The following is a 19805-nucleotide window of genomic DNA, read 5'->3' as shown; positions in this document are numbered from 1 at the left end:
CCTACGACTAGGTCTCAGAAGTAGACAACAGGACCTAACAATAAGAGGCCGCCCATAAATAACACAGGCTCTGGTCAGGTTCATACAAGGGATACAATGTCTATCATTCCATATTATGGAAAATATAACATATTTGCTAAACGGATGTTGTAACTCTGCCTCCTAGACAGAGCGGCTACTCTCATGAGAAAGGTACTGGATAAACTCTTGGCACAACCATGCCGTTATCGGTATGAGGGGGAATTAAGTCATATTGACATGTATTTATATATACGTAGACATTACCAAACAGACAATGTCGGGCGCGCTGGGGTAATACCTCCAGAAAGCACAGGAAGAGATAGGCTTCCTTTTCGCCCTGATAACTCCCAGGATCGTTGCGACAGCTTATGACAGACTCTCCAGCTGTCAGGCAAGACGTCCACTGGGCGTAACATGAGTAGAATCTCCCTGAGGTGGCTACAGCCTCGTCTGCAACCTCTCCCTTGAGGTGACCCCGGCTGGTGACAGCAGCTAGGACTGGGCCCCTCCCACCACTATCTTTGTCAGGGATCCCTACCATGATGGTGGCTTCATGCATATTGACTACCAGTGTTCAGTGCTGCAAACTGCCTGTAGCGATGCATCAGCACCGGAAGGACAGCTCCCGCCCCCCATTACCTGTCTACCATCTCCTGACGGACAGGAAGACCTAATGTTTAACGCTCTTGGAACTAGACCAACACTTCACGCCTGACCATATTCAGCAGTGCCCGGCTACACAGAAGTCTGGGAGTGTGAGGAGATTGCCTAGAGCCTCCTAGTTATCTTCATCACCTGGAATGGAGAGCAAATGGTTAGTGGCTACAACCTTCACAGCGGGGAGCCGCCCTACCAGTAACAAGATGGCACCTGCAATCTGCATACAGATCACCAGTCAAACAATGGTGGACAACTGAAGAGGGTATGGTAGTCACATCAGTTTCCATGCATACTGCAAGCTCTCCGGGTCTCTAGATGTCTCCTTCGGATACACAGCTACAAGACAGACACTGCGGACCAAGATAAGAGGAATCAAAGTGTCTCAAGACATTTGCCTGAGGAAACTACTCTGAAGATCACTCACACTTGGAATGGAGCTTGTTCAACAGGGTAACAGGCCCAAGAATCTTGCCATGCAAGCGTCGGGCAACACGGGTGAGCATGGTCTGGCTACGTCACAAGGCGGGGAGCTGTTGGAGATAACGCAGAGACGGGGGAAGAAGTGCTCTGAGAACGTCAAGTACAGAATGGGCGGACCCAGCGTAACAACTTGTAAGAGTGGCCCCTTCTTCCCGAATGTCATCCGACACCCGCCTCAGCCAGGGGAAGATGATAGAAATGCCAGATTGGAGGATGTCCGACACCCGTTACGGGTCACATCTCGACTGATAATGGTAACAACTCTGGCAGAGGCATTAACAGGAGAGGCGACAGTAGACGTCCTAGAGAAGGGGAGGGCCGTTTAAGATCACTGGGCAGGTGCCCCCGAGATGATCAGCAGCTTTTGGATGACAACCTACCCCAGAGTCAGGCAGTCCTTAGGCTACAAAACCTCATGGAGATCATCCTTGGACCAAGTCAAGGCAAAACCCTTCAACAGGGACAGCACTCAACCTACGTCATGCTTCAGAGATGGACAGACTTGACTAAAGAGGGGAGGTCTCCCGAGGTGACTCTGCCCTTTTTTCCACGGACTTTCCAGGAAGGACACTGGGAGATAGGCTGAGGTTTGGCCAGCCATCCGCACTATGAGATCCATGGGCCAGATTTCAAAGATCAAGGAGGACCTCTCAGCCCATGCGGATTTTTTAGTGCTGCCAGACATCATGGACTGGGTAAAACCATACGTCCCTCCATCATTGAGTCAAGTTTCCTGGAACAAGAAGAGCTTCCTCTGCCTATAGGGGTATTGGGTACGGCCACAGACACACTTGAATTTGGGAAGGCTCAGCCACCCCTTCCAACCGACCCTTGGATTGGACAAGCTTGTTTGCCTCTTACAACTGGCGCTCTAAGATCCCTGGACCACAGAGATAAGACCTAGAGGTATTCCTCCCCCTAAAGGCATAATGAGTGTGGCAATACCTTTGACAGTGGGTGAATGTGTCCATCCCATCCATATGCCTGGACTCAAGAGCTAAAGGAGCTGGAGGTAAGAGACACAGTGAGATCCTAGCAGGAGCTAGGAATACCACACAAGGCTATCTCCCTCGCTCCCAGTCTACGGTGACACAAGGTTATTGGGTGAGTAAAAGTTGTGTCACTATAAGAGCTTGAGGTAGAGACACAGTGAGATCCTAGCTGGAGCCAGGAATACCACACCAGCCTTTCTCCCTTGCTCAAAGAGCTTGAGGTAGAGACACAGTGAGATCCTAGCTGGAGCCAGGAATACCACACCAGCCTTTCTCCCTCGCTCAAAGAGCTTGAGGTAGAGACACAGTGAGATCCTAGCTGGAGCCAGGAATACCACACCAGCCTATCTCACTCACTCCCAGTCTACGGCTACGCGTCGTTTTTGGGTGAGAAACGTGGCAACTCGGGTGCTGACTAAGACCTTTGTCAAGTCAAAACTATGCATCAGACCAAGAGAGTACACCTCCTGCCTCAGGCAGGGGCCTGAGAACAACTCTGCATGGTCACCCTGGAGCTCAGCTCCACAAACAGTTGAAGTGCCCCAGAGCTCACAAAGCTATGCTGGTCAGACAACGCAACACTTCCCGCCCACAGCCACGCCTACTGAAAATCCAGATATGGACTTGGGTGATCTAGGCAGAAGTACTACTGAGATCACAACATAGACCTTTTTGTGAGTTCAACTTCCAGGGGGCAGAACTATGCATCAGCCCAAGATAGTGCACCTCCGGTCATAGGCCGGAGAACATCACTGCATAGGCATCCAAGAACTTGTGAGCTCTACAGAAATCTGGAGTGTCCCAGAACCCCACAAAACCTATGCTGGGAAGACAACCCAGCAGTTGCCACCTACAACCATGTTTACAAAAAACCTAGATCAAGGACCTGGCTGATCAAGCCAGAAGACGGTCCTGCTGAAATCACAAATGGGACCTCTCAGTGAGTTGCATGCCAGGCATGGCACCCTCTTGAGTAAGACAAGAGCGGTCATTCAGCCAATAAGGGCTCAGAGATGCCCATGGTCACTGGGGACCCCCTCACGCTTTAAGTGTGGAATTTCAAAGTAAGAAGCAGGTTCCCCTTGGGTAAAGGCAATACAGCTGGCTGGCTGTCACTGGCTATTCTAGGACAAATGATACCTATAACCATTAAGGGTAGGCTTATAGCCCCCACATGCGTTGAGACAGGCACAGGAAAGGTGCAGACAGTGACCGTACTGCTGAGCACACTTGCGCTTACTTCCTGTCACGCAGGAGGGACAGCTAAGTCAGCCTGAATTTACACTGGTATCTGAGCCTACCATCTTCATTAGAGAGGTAAATTCAGAGAGAATATGTATATTCATTCATGCGACTGGCACAATTTGATAGCCATGGAAAGTGGTGCCTCAGAACAGAATTCTACAGGATCTCTGGGAACTCTGTCAATCTCCCTTAATAGAGGATCAGTCGCAGAGACGCACCTTGGTGATAAGTTCAAGGTATTAGAGGAATTGTATCTCTGGTTGCCCCACAGACCATTCCTCATCTTTTTAGGTCGTTCACCTGATCCGCCTGCAGAACTTTACGTTGCCAGGGAGTTGGGCCGCCCAAGGCGCATAATGGCGAGTCATAGCCATAACCCAACATTGATAAAGACAAAGCGATCAGAGGAATAGTAACGACCACCGAGTAGAAACCAGCTCTACATTGACAGGTGGGACTTTCTTTTGATAGTCCCTTTCTGGAGCAAGTTGACACAGTGGCAACAATGCAACTTGCCACTCGCCCGACTCAGGTTTCTTGCTTCTCAGTCCGATGATCTATCCTTTTCTTCCCCTGATTTTACAGGGAGGATTCCGGACAAATGGGCTGAGTCGGGTGAGGTGACACTAGATTTACCGATCGAAAGTCAACCCTCCAGCCTGTTATCTATTCTCCTATTAGTTAAATTGAGGTGATGTATTCGAAAGAAATATGTATTTTTTACAAGTAAAATGACTATTTCTAAGAATACTCACCTCAATTTAACCAGAGACCCTCCCACCAACCCCGCTATTGACTTAATAGCTTCGAATTGAAACTGGGGATTATGGGCATTGGCACATGCGCAGAGAGGTACTACCGACAAGGGGAGACTACTCCCCTAAATGGTATACTGACGGAAATCTAGAGTTAGCGACCTTGTTTACAGTCTAGTACTTGCATATAACATAGGACGCTTCTCAGTCTAGCACTCGTAAGTAAGGTAACTCCTATTAGTTAAATTGAGGTGAGTATTCTTAGAAAATAGTCATTTTACTTGTAAAAAATACATTTTTTCATAAGCTGAAGAAAGCAGGCACTCTGTGCTAGAGAACACCCATGCAGGCAGTCAGCAACTTTGCAGAGTTCTCTTTATTCAGATCAGTGTACTCTGAGACTTTGAGGCACATGAGTAAAATCATGAGTGTTCTACACAAAATGCAATACCTTTTGAATGGATTTTTTTTTTAATGGATCCTGTCAACATTTGGGGGAAAGTTTCTCCACAACTCATGATTACTATTTGCAGAAGTTACTGAGCTATAATGGAAAACCCAAACAATTGCTGAGGACAAGCACCTAATCCGTTCACAGTGAACACTTTTTGCCTTCTTCATCTTCTTCTTCGTTCATGGGCTTAGACTCCCACGTTCACTCATGTTTTTAGCACGAGTGGATTTTTACATGTATGACCGTTTTTACCCTGCCATTCAGGCAGCATTCGCCGATTTCGGGGGAGGCATGCTGTGTATTTTCGTGTTTCTATAACTCACCGAACTCTGACATGGATTACAGGATCTTTTCCGTGCGCACTTGGTCTTGTGCTTGCGTGTACACACGAGCAGCAGGTCTGCACATAAGTTGACCTGGGAGATCGGAAAAAATCCCCACTCTTAACCCACCAGGCGGCAGCGACCGGGATTTGAACTCACGACCTCCCGATTAGGAGGCCGACGTTTTACCACCACGCCACTGCGCCCAACACTTTTCACCAACCTGCAAAGGATGTGTAGGTGGGTGGTCACGGTCAAATCGCCCCGTGTCCGTGAAGTGGATGTGACGAGGAATGTAGAGTTCCGGAGGTCCTCCGCCGGAAGTCCTTGGACCCTCGTCTTGCGTGCAGATGGGCATGACCAGCTTGAACTTGCCCTTCTTTTTTCCTCCCTTGCCCTTCTTCTTCTTCTTCTTCTTGCCCTCAAAGGCGCTCATCAGAAAGTTTTTGTTGATCCACTTTTTGGCCACAAAGAAGTCGTTATAGTCCACTTTGTTTTCTCGTGACTTGTCATGCATACTTGCAAGCTGAAAGCACAAGACAGTATGTTTAAAGAAAGTCATGTGTAAAACATGGCTCTGTCTTATCACAGGTCACTGAGTCATTTGTGAAGCTGAACTGCTGCAAGGGCTTGTCACACATGATAAAGAAGCCTCTGGTTTGAGGCTAGCACTCAAATGTTCACCGCAGAGAAACAAGAAATGGTTTGTTCTTCACTTCTGTAATAATATATTGTATTTTCTCTTACCTCCTAGTAAGTAAATGTATTCAACCTGACTCGCTGGAACTACTGTATATTTAACAATAACTGAAATCACACAATCTTATTCAGTGGAATCCCCCTTTTTAAAGCCCTAACAATAATTAGAGAGTGCTTTCACTCTACAAACAATTTCAATCTCATAATCTAACAAACAACCTTTCTCAGTTCTTCTTCTTCCACAGGGGCATGCATCCCAGTGATGGTGTCAAAGAAGTCATCCGTGGTAACGTAGCCAGTGTCATCAAGATCAAACACCTTCAGGAGCTCCAGGATCTTGGGCTGGTTCAGCATCACCCAGTCGTAGAATGTCAGCGCCCAAGGGTCATTGCTCTTTCCAGACTGTATGGATAAAAATAATAGTTTATGTGAAAAAATGCAACAAAAAATGCAGGTGATGTCAATTTTTCTGAATATACTTAGATGTGACAACAGCACAGAGATGAAAAAGGCTTAAGTTATGGGAAGCTACTATGTTTTCCACCAGAATTTACAAATGTCACACAGTGGTACCTGCCATGTGAGGCCCCTCCGATGAGAGGACACCTCTCATGAAAGGACAGCTTCTGTTGTCCGTTTATCTATTTTTCTACCAAAATATACCTGTCATGACATCATTTCATTTTCCTTTATGCCTTTGTACCCGTCCGGGGCATAGGCCGCCAACAAGAGCTCGCCAGGCACTCCGATCCTGGGCCAATCTCTCCAGGTGTAGCCGATGTGTTTCACCTCTGCCTCCAAGTCACGACGCCAGGTGTTTCTCGGCCGGCCTCGTCTCCTCTTGCCCTGCGGGTTCCATGTGAGGGCCTGTCGCGTGATGCTGGTTGTCGTCTTGTGGAGTGTGTGGCCAATCCACCGGAAGCGTCTTTGCAGAATGTCCTGTTCTACGGATAACTGTTTTGTTCGCTGCCAAAGGTCTTTGTTGCTGATGGTGTCAGGCCAGCGAATTCGGAGGATTCTTCTGAGGCAGGTGTTAATGAAGGTCTGGATTTTTCTTGTGATGGCAACTGTAGTTCTCCAGGTTTCGGCTCCATACAGCAAGACTGACTTCACCGTGGTGTTGAAAATCCTGAGCTTGGTGTTGATGCTCAGGTCTGCTGATGCCCATACGTTCTTCAGTTGAAGGAAAGCTGCTCTTGCTTTGCCAATCCGGACTCTAACATCAACGTCCGTGCCACCCTGCTTGTCGACAATGCTTCCGAGATAGGTGAAATTGTCTACCTCTTGCAGTGCTTCACCATCCAGCGTGATGGGGGTCGTGTTGGTTGTTGCGTTGGTCCTAAGGACCTTGCTCTTCCCCTTGTGGATGTTGAGGCCAAATCGAGCGGAGTTGTTGGCCACAGTGCTGGTCTTCTCCTGCATTTGTTGTTGGGTATGGGAAAGAAGGGCCACGTCATCTGCAAAGTCCAGGTCATCCAACAGTGTCCAGAGTGTCCACTGGATTCCGTTCCGCTTCTGGGCTGTGGATGCCTTCATCACCCAGTCAATCACAAGTAGGAACAGGAAAGGCGATAGTAGACATCCTTGTCTCACGCCTGTTCTCACTTGGAAGGCATCTGTTAGTTGACAGCCGTGGACTACTCTGCAGGTCAAACCCTCGTATGAGTTCCTGATGATGTTGGTGATCTTTTCCGGCACTCCATGATGTCTCAGCAGTTTTCAGAGGCTTTGTCGGTCAACGCTGTCAAACGCTTTCTCGTAGTCATAAAGAGACGAGTTCCATTCCTGTGACTGTTCGAGTATGATTCGCAGCGTTGCTATCTGGTCCGTGCATGACCTGTCTTTTCGGAATCCTGCTTGATGGTCCCTCAGCTGTGGATCGACAGCATCTTTCAGTCTATTCAGTAGCACCCGATTGAACACTTTGCCTGGGATAGACAACAATGTTATCCCTCTGTAGTTTGAACAGTCGCTCAGGTCTCCTTTCTTGGGCAGTTTGATGAGGTATCTGCCCCTCCTTCCATTCTGATGGAACTTGTTCTTCTTCCCAGATCTTAAAGAAAAGGGGATAGAGCATCTCCACGCTGGTCGCCAAATTAGCCTTTAGCGCCTCCGCTGGGATACCGTCAGGTCCTGCCGCCTTGCCGTTTCGCAACTGTTTGATGGCCTGGCTGATCTCCTCTTTTGTCGGCGCGTTGCAGTTGATGAAGAGGTCGCCGTTGGCTGGTGGGATGTCTGGTGGATCCCGTGGAGCTGGCCTATTTAACAGCTCCTCAAAATGTTCCATCCATCTTTTCCTTTGTCCTGCTTCATCAGATATTGACTTGCCCTCCTTGTCCTTCACAGGTCTCTCAGGCTTGCTGAACTTTCCGGACAGCTTCTTGATGGTGGCATAAAGGTCCCGCATGTTTCCATGGTAGGCGGCTTCCTCTGCTTCTGTTGCCATCGTATCCATGTAGTTTTTCTTGCCGGCCTTGATGCTCTTTTTGACGGTTTTGTTTGCGCTTGTGTATTTCTTCTGTGCTTCTGCTTTTCCCGTTCTGGTGCGGCTGTTGTTGATTTCTGATTTCTTCAGCTTTCTATCTTCAATCTTTCTCATTGTCTCTGCTGTGATCTACTCTTTGTGGCTGCGTTTTAAGGGACCAAGCACCTCTCTGCAGATTGATGTGACGGCCTCCTTCACTCCCTGCCACTGCTTGTCTATAGTTTCTTCCTCAAGTATCTCCTGCAGGACCTCAAACTTGTTGGAGAGAGCGATCTTAAAATCCTGCATCTTAGTGTTGTCTTTCAGGGCCGTGGTGTTGTATCGCTGACGTTGGCTGGAACCCTCTGTCCAATTCCTTCTCAGCTTCAGCCTCAGTCTGGCAACTAGGAGCTGATGGTCGGAAGCAACATCTGCTCCTCTCCTCACGCGGACATCCTGAAGTGATCGTCTGAACTTCTTCCCGATACACACGTGGTCGATTTGGTTTTCCGTCGACAGGTTCGGTGATATCCAAGTGGCCTTGTGGATTCTTTTGTGTTGGAAGAGACTCTCTCCAATGACCAGGTTGTTTGTAGCACATAAATCTGCAAGCCTCTCTCCGTTGTCATTCATCTCTCCTAAACCCTGTTGCCCCATGATCTCCTCATAGCCTCTGTTGTCACTGCCGATCTTTGCATTCAAGTCTCCCATGACAATGGTGATGTTACGATTTGGGCATTTCTGGATTATGGTGGCCATTCGGTTGTAAAATTCCTCCTTGTCTTCCTCCTCGGTGTCGTTGGTGGGTGCGTAACACTGGATGATGTGCAGGTTAATCCTCCGCTTCTTGGTTCTGAAGGTAGAGGTGAGAATCCGTGGTCCGTGGGCTTCCCATCCAATGAGCGCTCTCTGTGCCGTCTTGGACAACATCAGGGCCACTCCTCTGGTGTGTGGAGCACCCTCTTCCTCATGGCCCGAAAACAGCAGCATCTCTCCAGTAACGAGTTTTCTCTGTCCGGAGCCTGTCCATCGTGACTCGCTGATTCCCAGGATGGACAGGTTGTAGTTCCTCATCTCGGCTGCCACTTGCGCAGTCTTGCCGGTTTCAAACATGGTCCGGACGTTCCATGTCCCGAGAGTGGTGGTGGTCCTGGTCGACATGATGGTCGTCCGCTCGGTGGTTTCCAGAGGCATCTGGCTTTTGCCACCGTGCTTCATAAGCTCTCCAGCTGGAGATCCATCTTCTCCCAGGGCCGAAATGTTCCTTGTATCTCTTGTTGACGTTTCTGCAACGAGTATTTTTTTCCATGGATGAGTTGTCAGCCCTTCGCACAACCCCCAACCTGGAGGGCCAGGGTGTATACTTAGTCTGGCCCCATTCACCTCAGACCTGTCCGGCGAGGTTACACCTGCCAGGAGCACTATGAAGGCTCCGGCCGGCATAGCTCTTTGGATCATCAGGGCACGGCAAGGCATATACACCAGTAGCAGACCTGTCATGACAGGCCACCTTGAATTTAGGGACTTTTGCCTGTTCCGAAAAGTGTCCTTTCATCGCAGGTACAGCAGTCCCTGCAATGTACGGCCCCCGGCGTGAGCGGACACCTGACATGTACGGACACATTTGCTCGGCACGGAGTGTTTTCCTTCTATATTTGCCCCCCCTTAAACGGACACCTGCAAAACGTGGACGCGGACACTCATTTTCGGTCCCAACAGCAGGTCATACCTCCAATGTACGGACAGACCATCGTCAAATTTTCACCACAACAAAATCGATAACAGAGCAGTCCGGCTCTTGGTACGAAGATCACAGCCGCAATGGCGTGATGACAGTCACTGATAACTTGAGTGCCCGTGTACCCATCAGGAGGAGGGGGGGGGGGGGGGGGGAGGGGTAGTTTTGGTCAAGAGTGGAGTACATGCGAAGATGCCAACATGAAACTGCACTGAGCTCTTTATTCTTGTCTGTTGGACGTAAACAACAGAAACCACAGGCGATGAAGGTCCTGAGCGAAAGAGAGTGAAAAACCGGCCACAGTTCTCAGCATCGTGTGTGTGTGTAATCTCTTTCATTGACAAGATACTCTTGTTTCCCCTCAGCCTTGACCAGTGAGTCGGTTGCCTAATCTGTGAACCCTTCAGTTGTCTTGCTTTGTCAAAAGTTAGACACAGTCAACTGGTTTTGCTCTGAGTGAACAGTGCAGCTGGCCTCTCTGTCCACAGTCCCCAAACAGTACATGGCTGGAGGGAGTGAGAGAGAGGGAGGGAGGGGGGGGTGGAGTGGAGGGGTAGCTGGCTAAACTCTGTGGGTGTCCGGTGTCACTGCATGTCAGCAGGAAGAGCATTGGAGAGAAATAGAGAGGTGTACTCTTCCACACAATTTCCAAGCATCAGTTGTCACGGCTTGGGGTAGGCATTAGTGAGGGAGAGTGGGAGCTGTGTTATGTACAGTGTATTTCCGACTGAAGAGTGAAAAGTCACTGCCATGCCACATGATCGGCAAGCAGTCAATAAAGCCAGACAAGAAAAAAATAAATTACATGATTATGACATGCAGCTCTATCTGCTGCTATTTATTCAAACTGGTTTTCAAGCTTATTCTTGCAAAGCATCTGCACACGCTCCTCTGTGCTGTGTTTGTGTGGCTGCTTTCGTATGTCAGTGCATGGTGAGTGTGTTCACTGCCTTGAGGATTTATTTTATCTCTTCTTTTCAACACTTTTCATACAAATCATTTTTACAGAACGTTTAAAGAAGTATTATGAGTTTATTGTTATTGTTTAGTAGCCACAAGAAGTGATTGGCATAGACTCAATCCTGTTGTTTGTGTGTCTCTGTGTGAGTGTATGGGGGAGGGGGTGGTGTGGTCACCCCTCCCGTAACCGGACACCTGCAATGTACGGACAGTTTTGCTATGGCCCAAGGGTGTCCGTTCATGAGAGGGACTGCTGTACCACTGAACATCAAACAGAGAAAACAGAACGATGGGAAAAATACAGGACTGTTTCACATATGAATCAAAATGAATGTTTTCCAAATGGCTTCTTCTGGTAAGAAGAAACTGGGTTCAAGAGTGTGTGTATATTCTAAAAAGAAAAGAGCAGTGGGATATCGTGAAAAAGTAAATTACATTTCCAAGCAATAGCCCTTGGGCAAGACAAATGAGAGAGAGAGAGAGAAAGAGAGAGAGAGAGAGAGAGAGAGAGAGAGAGAGAGAGAGAGAGAGAGAGAGAGAGAGAGAGAGAGAGATGGACACACACAAACAAACACATGCACACAAACACATGCACAAACACACCCACTATAAACATTCTATTGTTTCTGTACTTTAGTGTTTATTGTACGCACCTTGCCAAATGATTTCTCTACTTTACGCAGTTCCTTCATGGCTTCTTTGTGGCCTTCATCTTTGGCAATTGTGCGGGCAGTGCTGCCGTCATTGTTCTTGGGTTTGGGGTTGCAGCCTAGTAGAAATAAAATTAGACATAATCTTATAATTATAAGCCTCAAATTTACAATCTTCAAGAAATCAAAGATTTATTTTTTTGTTGGAGAAGTAGCAAAAGAAGTAGAAATAAAATTAGACATAATCTAATAATTATGAGCCTCAAATTTAAAATCTTCAAGAAATCAAAGATTTCATTTTTTTTTGGAGAAGTAGCAAAAGAAGATTTAAACAAAATCTTTGCAACAGTGATAACATTCAATGAATGGTAGTGAATGAGATTAGGTTTGCAAGTGTGTTTCTTTCATTTTTATTTTATTTATCAAACACAGCACCACACAAGGACAAGTCTTTCTGAAAGCCTTGTCTCAGAAGCAAAGCAGAAAGATCTGTACAGAAATGTCACCAAAGTACAATGTACACACCTCTCTGCGACAGGTATTTGCAGCACATGGCATGGCCGCCCATGGCAGCTAAATGTATCGGGCTGTTGCCATCCGTATTGGTCTGATCAAAATGAGCACCGCAGCCGCCAAGCGCTGTCAGGCATTCCAAGTGACCTCCCTTGGCTGCGAAGTGCGCAGCATGATTCTTGCGCATATCAAGGATGTCCACATTGGCTCCCTTCTTCAGAATGGCCTTGACGACCTTGGCGCTGCCGCTGCTGCAAGCCGACATGAGGGCTGTCTTACCGGTTCGCTGAAACACACATTTCTGAGTTAGCTTCTGGATTGGTGATGGTTGGACAATGCCTCGCAGAAAAGCTTGCTTGTAAATATTTGTTCATTCTCACAGTCATGTTTTCGACTGTGACAGCCCAAACCTCCCAAGATTGCACACACTCTGAAACTGAGAAATGATTAAAACGAAACAACCAAGCAAGTAAGCAAACCATGAAGAACATTTATGTTAGTCATCATCTCAAATTCTGACAAGGTGTGTGCATTCCCTTGAAATATGTAGTGCCTTCACCATTTCAGGATAATTGTCTTGGTAGAACAGATCTAGATACAAAACAAGAAGTGTATACATTTGAACAAACAAAAATATCAATATTTTCCAAAAGTTACTGAGATTTTTCTTATAGTTACATACTTTCTGTAAAAGGAAAGGATACAATAGATAACTGAATGGTAATATCTTGACAGAAAGCAAGATAAATGTTGAAGAAAAACAACAATGCTCTCTAAGCACATGCAACCTACATATACACTACAGTATATACTTTTGGATAAACTTTCAAAAATAAAACAAGAAATTCCTTTGAGGTAGAAAAAACACCCCCGTTGGTCAAAGGGAAATAACCATTCTCACTGCACCCATTCTCACTGCCACCAACTGAGAAGGTTATTTCCCTTTGACCATGAATATGTTTCTCTATAAGTCCTTGTAGAATCTTAATCCACCAATAACTCCCTAACCGTGTGTTTGACTGGTCCCAATTTTTGTAAGGACCGTCTCAGGAATGTATAGAATCTGTTCACCAAGTTTGGTGACGATCGGTCCGTTCATTCTTGAGATCTATATGCGAACACAAACACACAAACACACAAACACACAAACAAACAAACAAACACATCGACCGAAACCTATACACACCCCTATACCGGGGGTGTAATAAAAGCAAAGGCAGAGAAAGATGAACTATAAAAAATAAAACTATGGTATTGATCAAAGAAGAAGTATTAATTGCTTACATGCAGAAGGTCATCTTATTTGTCATCTTTAAGTAGAATTTTCTCAGAGAGAGAGAGAGAGAGAGAGAGAGAGAGAGGGTGGTGGTGGTTGGGGGTGAGACATATAGAAATGAAGTGGAAATTAGCTGATGTACTTTCTTATGGAACAAAATCGTTACTTTTCTAAAAAAATAAATAAATAAATAAATAAAAATCACATACACGTAATTGTATCTGACTTTATTCCCCCCTCTGCTTCTTTACCTCTGTAAACTTGTAGAGCTAGTTATTTTTCGATAATGACCCAGCAACCAAACAAATAACGAGCCAGCAACAGCCTGAATCCTCGATAGTGCAATGGGTTGAGAAGCTGTTCTGTTTTGGTACTACTTTTGCGACTGAAAAGTTCCGAACGCTCTATACGTACGAAATATACATCTCTGGAGCAAACAATACAAACATACCGCATTTAAATTAACAACTACAGGCCTGAACACATGAATCTCCATATAAAATCCATGAGTTAGGTTGTTTTCTGAATCTAGATCTGCCGTGCACACACCGTTCATCACAAGCAAATTCCCAAGGCAAGTAACTCATACTCTTGCCGACAAGAGTAGTTCCCCTTCTTTTAACGCAGTTTCTTCGACAACACTGACTGCAATCCGACGGTCAGTTTTCAACAATATTTCATTTTATAAACAGATCACACGCAACCAAATGCACACATCTCATCAATGTAAACAACATAAAGCGGTTTCATACACTATTTTCCCCAGAAAACTGAACTTCATACAGTAATTAACGTTGGAACACGGGTGCAAAAGTTCGTCTGCTAGTCCCATTTGACGAAAGAACATTATCCTTAACGATACTAAAACATAAACAGAACACACAATATCTGCCTTTACCGCCACAGCAGAATAACAGCATATCTGTGTACTTGATTTTAGTCTAAAACAGGGAAACTGACAAGAAGTGTTAACAGAATGGAATGATTTGCACGGAACTATACAACCGCGCATTAATCGATCGCCTGCGCAGGTTGACTGGTTGAGTGATTCGGATTCGATCAAACTTTCGCACAAAAACTCCTGTTTTCTTTGAATAACTGAAGAAAGGAGGAATAAAGAGGTTACACACCTCGTCTCAGTGATTATTAAAAATAATGGTCTCAGTTCGCGATCATGAAAAAGCTCGCTGAAGCTCGCATTTTTCATGATCCGCCAACTTCGACCATTATTTTTAATAATCACTGAGACTCGGCATGTAACCTCTACGTATATGAAAAATCACGGGCAGCAAAGCCAGGAAAGATGCCTGAAGCTTATTACCTATACTATGTACAGAAATTACATGACAATGGCGGGAAGGGAATGAGGCAAAGAAGGAGGGGGGGGGGGGGGGGGGATGAAGATATCGAGAGACACACGGGATATGCATTTGATTGAAAAAAGTCAAGAGAAGGTAAAGAGAGTTAAAACTAAAAGGGGAATAAAGGAGAAAAAGAGAAAGAAAACAGCAAGAAGAGTTACTGAAAAAGAGACTCTATTATTATGTTCTGTTAACTGTTACTGTCTAAACTGTAGCCAAAGAAGACAGGTTTTCAGTATAAGTGTTTATTTTTCTTCTAAGGCTAGAGACCTTACCTTGCCTTATATATAGAACAGCTTCTAGCAGAGATTATATCTAATTATAATAAAACTATGAGGTATGATCCAAACAAAATGATCAAACCGCGATTATATAAGTCCCAGGCCACTGATCATGAAAAGTAATATATCATTTGAAAGGCCAACCATTTAACTGGTATACCTCTAAGAGATGACGTTATTAAGTTACTACGTCATAAATGACGATGTTTTAAAATACGTCACTTTTGGGTTGAGCTTCAAAACGGGGTCTTTTGTCAAGCGCCATAAAAATCTTCACTTCTTTGAAAGAGTGTAGCTGGATGATGGTACAAAGAAAATGTCTACAAACCTGAAGAACGTTACATGAATCAAAGCTGTTCCATATATTCTATAATCTGACACAAGAAAAGGTAAATCGAAACTGGGGAAAAGGGGAATAACTCTGACAGGCCAAAAAACTTCCGAAGAGCGTTTTAAACGAGATTAATGTAGCTGCTTTGTCAAAATTCAAGAACTAAGATTTGAAAGTGTACATGCGAGTATAAAGTGCAAAACTTAAACTTTCATATGGAACAGTCCAGAAAATTCTACTCAATGATCTTCCGCTTCAAAAGCTGGCCGCAAAATGGGTGCCTCATTAGCTGACAGGGGAAGGGAAGAAGCATCAGGGTCCTCTTGCACGCAATCTGCTCAACCGTTGTGAACCCAGTAGACCCAAATTTGTTGTTACTGTAGTCACTGATTATGAGACTTTGGTTTCCTTCTACTTTAATGCCAGAGAACACAGAAACAAAGCGTGTCTATACCAAAATGACGAGATGTATCACATTTGTAAGCGAGGTTTTCAAAGCAGAAACAGGGCTATTCACTGTATTTTTCAACCACGAAGGTCCCGTTGCTATCGACATTCTGTCTACTAACAGCACTGTCATTGTCACGTACTATGCTGAAACCTTTTTACCCAAACTTACTTACGAGTTTAGCAGTCAGCGACCAAACTGCGAAACCCAGACTTCCCTTCTCCTCCGTGAAAATGTCAGTCTCCACAAAAGAAGGCCTGTAACTCCATTTCTAAAAAACCAAATGATCCCATTTTTGCCTCACACATTCTTCAGACCTGATTACACCCCTTGTGGTTTCTGGTTATACCCTCTTTGAAAATCAGACTTTTTGCCAACAAGTTTCACTGCACCCATGACCTCAAAAAAGCCGTCAAATCAGAGCTCAAAAGCAACCCCAAATAAGGCCCCTTAAGGCCTCTTCTGATTGGCTCAGGCACTTGCGAATTTGCATCGATCGATGTAGGAGGAGAGTAGTTCTAATGACTGCTGTATTTTGGGCCAGATACGCCAAACAGTCCCTGCGAAAATCACATTTGATCATTTTGTTTGGATCATACCTCGTACATGTAGTGAAAAGACAGCAAAAAGAAAACTGGTTGACAAATATAAAAACTGCAAGACTGAGGAGAGCAAAGTGGGAACTGTAAGGTCCCAACAAGACTGCATATGTTTACCGATGCTGACGCTTTCTCAGACTTTCTCGCTCTTTTAATACCATCTTCTGCAAGTACTGGTGGCTGAAAAACAACATAGCTACAGATGCAGCCTTAACATTGTGTACCATACAAGAGTAAGTATACTAGTGAGGTTGTACAAAGGTTGTGGCTTTTGACAGGGTGAATGGGTGAGAAAGAGAGAAAGAGAGAAAGTGTGTTTGAGTGCGTGTGTGTGTGTGTGTGTGTGCGTGTGAATAACTGAGTGCCCGAAGCACAACAATCACCTTTGGAGGCAAAGCCATTCGAACAGGATTGAGATTTTAGAGCTAATTTCTTAGCCCTAGAAAACCTGCTATGGGTACGTACGCACAGGTTCCCAAGAGCATACAAGGAGACAGCAGCAGTGTCTCTCTGTTGTCATGCTGAGAGCGCATAATCAAATCTCTACCTCCAACAAAGTAATAGTCAAAAGCAAACAGCATACAACCCCCCTCCCACCTCAAAAACAAACAAACACAAAAAGAACAACAAAACACACACACAAAACAACAGCAAATATAACAACAACAAATCTGCCCAGCCCAACACTGTTGATCACTTACATTTTGTCTGACAACAGGGTTTCTATGACCACTGTTCTGTGTTTAATCAATCCACCTCTTCTAAATCTCCCCCCTCACAACACTGAGCATTTAACCTCTTTGATCCTTCCGCTTCTTTTTCCGCTATTGACATAACTTTACCTCCACTCTGCTGCTGGGATCTGCGCCTTTCTCCAGTAGTGTCATACACATGGTCTCATTCTCATTTGCTGTCTCGCACGCAAGGAGGAAAACAGGTGTGCCGTCCTTAGCAACGTTGTTCACATTAGCACCGTTTGTCAAGGCCAGCTCCAAACATTTGGCATGACGCTCAGTGCTTGCTATGCAGTAAAAGATGACACCTACAATAGAAATAAAAACAAAAATGAAAAATGCAGTAAACAGTTCAGCCTAAGAAGGAAAAACTTTCTTTTGCTTCATCACAACTCCTAGAACGTTACTCTGGTTATTTGTTACAACATGCTGTCGTTTGTTATGTATTTTGATTTGAAGAGTACACTTAGATCCTAAATCTACTTGAATCAACACACATACACACACACACACACACACAAAATTCATAACGATTGTCGTAACTAACTGCCTCTTTCATAGATGTGTATGAAATAAACCATCACTCAGATTACATTTGTCATTCCACACTTAGCAAAAGAGGAGACACTGACCCTTTCCTTCCAGGTCATTGAGGGTCATGTTGGCGCCTGCTGCCAGTAATTTCTCCAGGCAGTTGACGTGGCCATACTCTGTTGCTCGCATAGCTGCTGTACGTCCCTTTAGATCCATGACATCTGGGTGAGCCCCGAGCTCCAAGAGGAACTCGATCATGTCATCATCGTTAGCTATAGCTGCTACACTAAGGGCTGTGTTTCCTGCACACACACACACACACACACACACACACACACACACACACACACACACACACACACACACACACACACACACACACACGTAGTGGTTTTATTGTACAGTTGAACCTGTCTATAGTGACAACCCAAGCTACGGAAATGTGAATTTTCTAAGAAAAAATCTTTCTAGGAACATTTAGTGTTATTATTGGCAGGTGGTCATTGTTATGAGGTCATCACCAGGGCAGGTTGGACTGTATTAGATTTTGTTGCATACAGTGGTACCTGTGATGAAAGGTCATCTTTGGTACCAGCTAAGAGTGTCCCCACACTGCAGGTGTCCTTTCATGACAGGTACATTTGAGTCAAGTTTATATAGACAAGGGGACAACAGAAAGTGTCCTTTACTGGGAGCTTTTGTCATCAGAGGGACCTTTCATCACTAGTACTGCTGTAGCAAAAATTGCATCATTTGTTAATCAGTATAGTACTATGCTGTATATACATCTGTGATAAACAGGCTAGTACAATTTGTATCTGCACATACATTATTTGGACCTACTCTCTCCTGAAGAATCAGCTTAATCTGATAAGTGTTTCATACTGATCTGTAAACTCTTTGCATAAACATATATTGCCACTGCATTTCATACATGTATGTAAAATGAAAAACGTATTCTTCTCTTACACAGCAACCTGACAATGTCAATATGCGGGGGGGGGGGGGGGGGGGGGGGGGGGATATACATACAGTATAGTCAAACTGCCAGACACAAAAAGCATCAAGTGCATTTGTCTTTTTAAAAATACATCTATGGCCAGAGAAGTTGCAAGTGTACCATCATTATAATCATTATAGTTGATGAGATGAGGAACCCCGCTGATGGTGAGCTTTTCCACCTGGTGTTTGTCCTTCTCCCTGACACATTGCAGCAGTTTGCACACCTGCAGGATCTCCAGGCGAGACACTGCTTTCGGCATGGTGAGGCAGTGTCAGTGGTCTGCTTTCTTAAAACCTGCAAGTTTTGAAACAAATACATATAAAAATGACTTTAAAAATGTGCACCAACAACCAGTGACCATAAAGTACTGGAGTAATAAATGGAACGCTTACCAAAAGTACTTTCATCCGTCAGGGTATGACTTAGGTTGTTTGTTAGTGCAATATGAGAGAGTGGCAAAGTGAGATAGGCTGCCTGAACTTCCCCGTCTTTCGTCGCGATATAACCCTTCGTGGTTGAAAACGACGTTAAACACCAAATAAAGAAAGAAAAGAAAGTCGTCATCCTTAAACTTTAAAAAAAAGAAAAGAAAATGTGTGACATCTTTAAAATACAAAGTCCACCGGTGACATTTTATGCTCTATAAAGGGGCGTGTGTGAACTAACCTGACTCAGCTGTAGTGCAATTGCAGCCTGATTCCCATCACGCAACCTGCCCTCACCAAAACACTGGACGCGACTTGTGGCGCCGATTGAAATTACATGTATTCACCTCCACAACACTGTCAATCTATTCATGCACTAGATTTTACAGCAGTAGAGTGGTTCACAATCCACCTGATCTTTTCAATATGGTTTTAATCCATGGCAAACACCGCCAGGGTGTTCTTTACGGTGCCAATCTGGTTCTCTGTAAAAGGGATTAATATTTTACGCCATTTTGTAAATCGAGCAGGTGACCTAGGCGACACATCGTAACAGCGCAAACTTCCGGCAAGGGGAGACTACTTGTACGTAAACGGAGCAGACGACGTGTGAAAGTAGCGTGAATTATTCATGGAACATCAGAGGGCGTAATGATGAGCCAATTTGCCGCATTAAGTATTTAACCTTCTGACTGGACTAAGTACAGATTGGTTGACCACAGGAATGGAAGGAACAGACAGAAGAGATGGCTGCTCATTTTGGCGAAACGAGGAAAGTGTTTAGTTCAGTGAAAAGATTGCCTGCCAGTGAGACTGGGCTTCAGTCATGCACAGATTGGCATCGTTCTTCTATTTTTCA

The 19805-nt window shown here is 45.1% G+C and overlaps 1 protein-coding gene across 2 annotated transcripts in view; it reads right to left on the bottom strand.

The window, feature by feature from the left end:
• LOC138952190 (ankyrin repeat and EF-hand domain-containing protein 1-like) overlaps positions 1–19494 on the bottom strand; it is a 34651-nt gene extending 15157 nt beyond the window's left edge. Inside the window, exons 1-9 of one of the 2 annotated variants that reach the window (XM_070323792.1) lie at positions 19188–19494; positions 18639–18815; positions 17617–17820; positions 17093–17292; positions 16368–16430; positions 11967–12240; positions 11445–11560; positions 5849–6031; positions 5154–5456 (exon numbers count right to left, since the gene is read on the bottom strand). In XM_070323792.1, the coding sequence (XP_070179893.1) occupies positions 5154–5456; positions 5849–6031; positions 11445–11560; positions 11967–12240; positions 16368–16430; positions 17093–17292; positions 17617–17820; positions 18639–18780 (1485 nt within the window). In that variant the 5' untranslated portion in view covers positions 18781–18815; positions 19188–19494. The remainder of the gene's footprint in view (positions 1–5153; positions 5457–5848; positions 6032–11444; positions 11561–11966; positions 12241–16367; positions 16431–17092; positions 17293–17616; positions 17821–18638; positions 18816–19187) is intronic. The other variant, XM_070323793.1, reaches the window with a different exon arrangement.
• Between the last annotated feature and the right edge of the window lie 311 nt (positions 19495–19805).

The sequence above is a fragment of the Littorina saxatilis genome, linkage group LG17 (genome assembly GCF_037325665.1).
Source record: "Littorina saxatilis isolate snail1 linkage group LG17, US_GU_Lsax_2.0, whole genome shotgun sequence".
Classification (NCBI taxonomy): Eukaryota; Metazoa; Mollusca; class Gastropoda; order Littorinimorpha; family Littorinidae; genus Littorina; species Littorina saxatilis.
The sequence above is the reverse complement of the archived record's forward strand: the minus strand, read 5'-3'. Positions and strand labels throughout refer to the sequence as shown.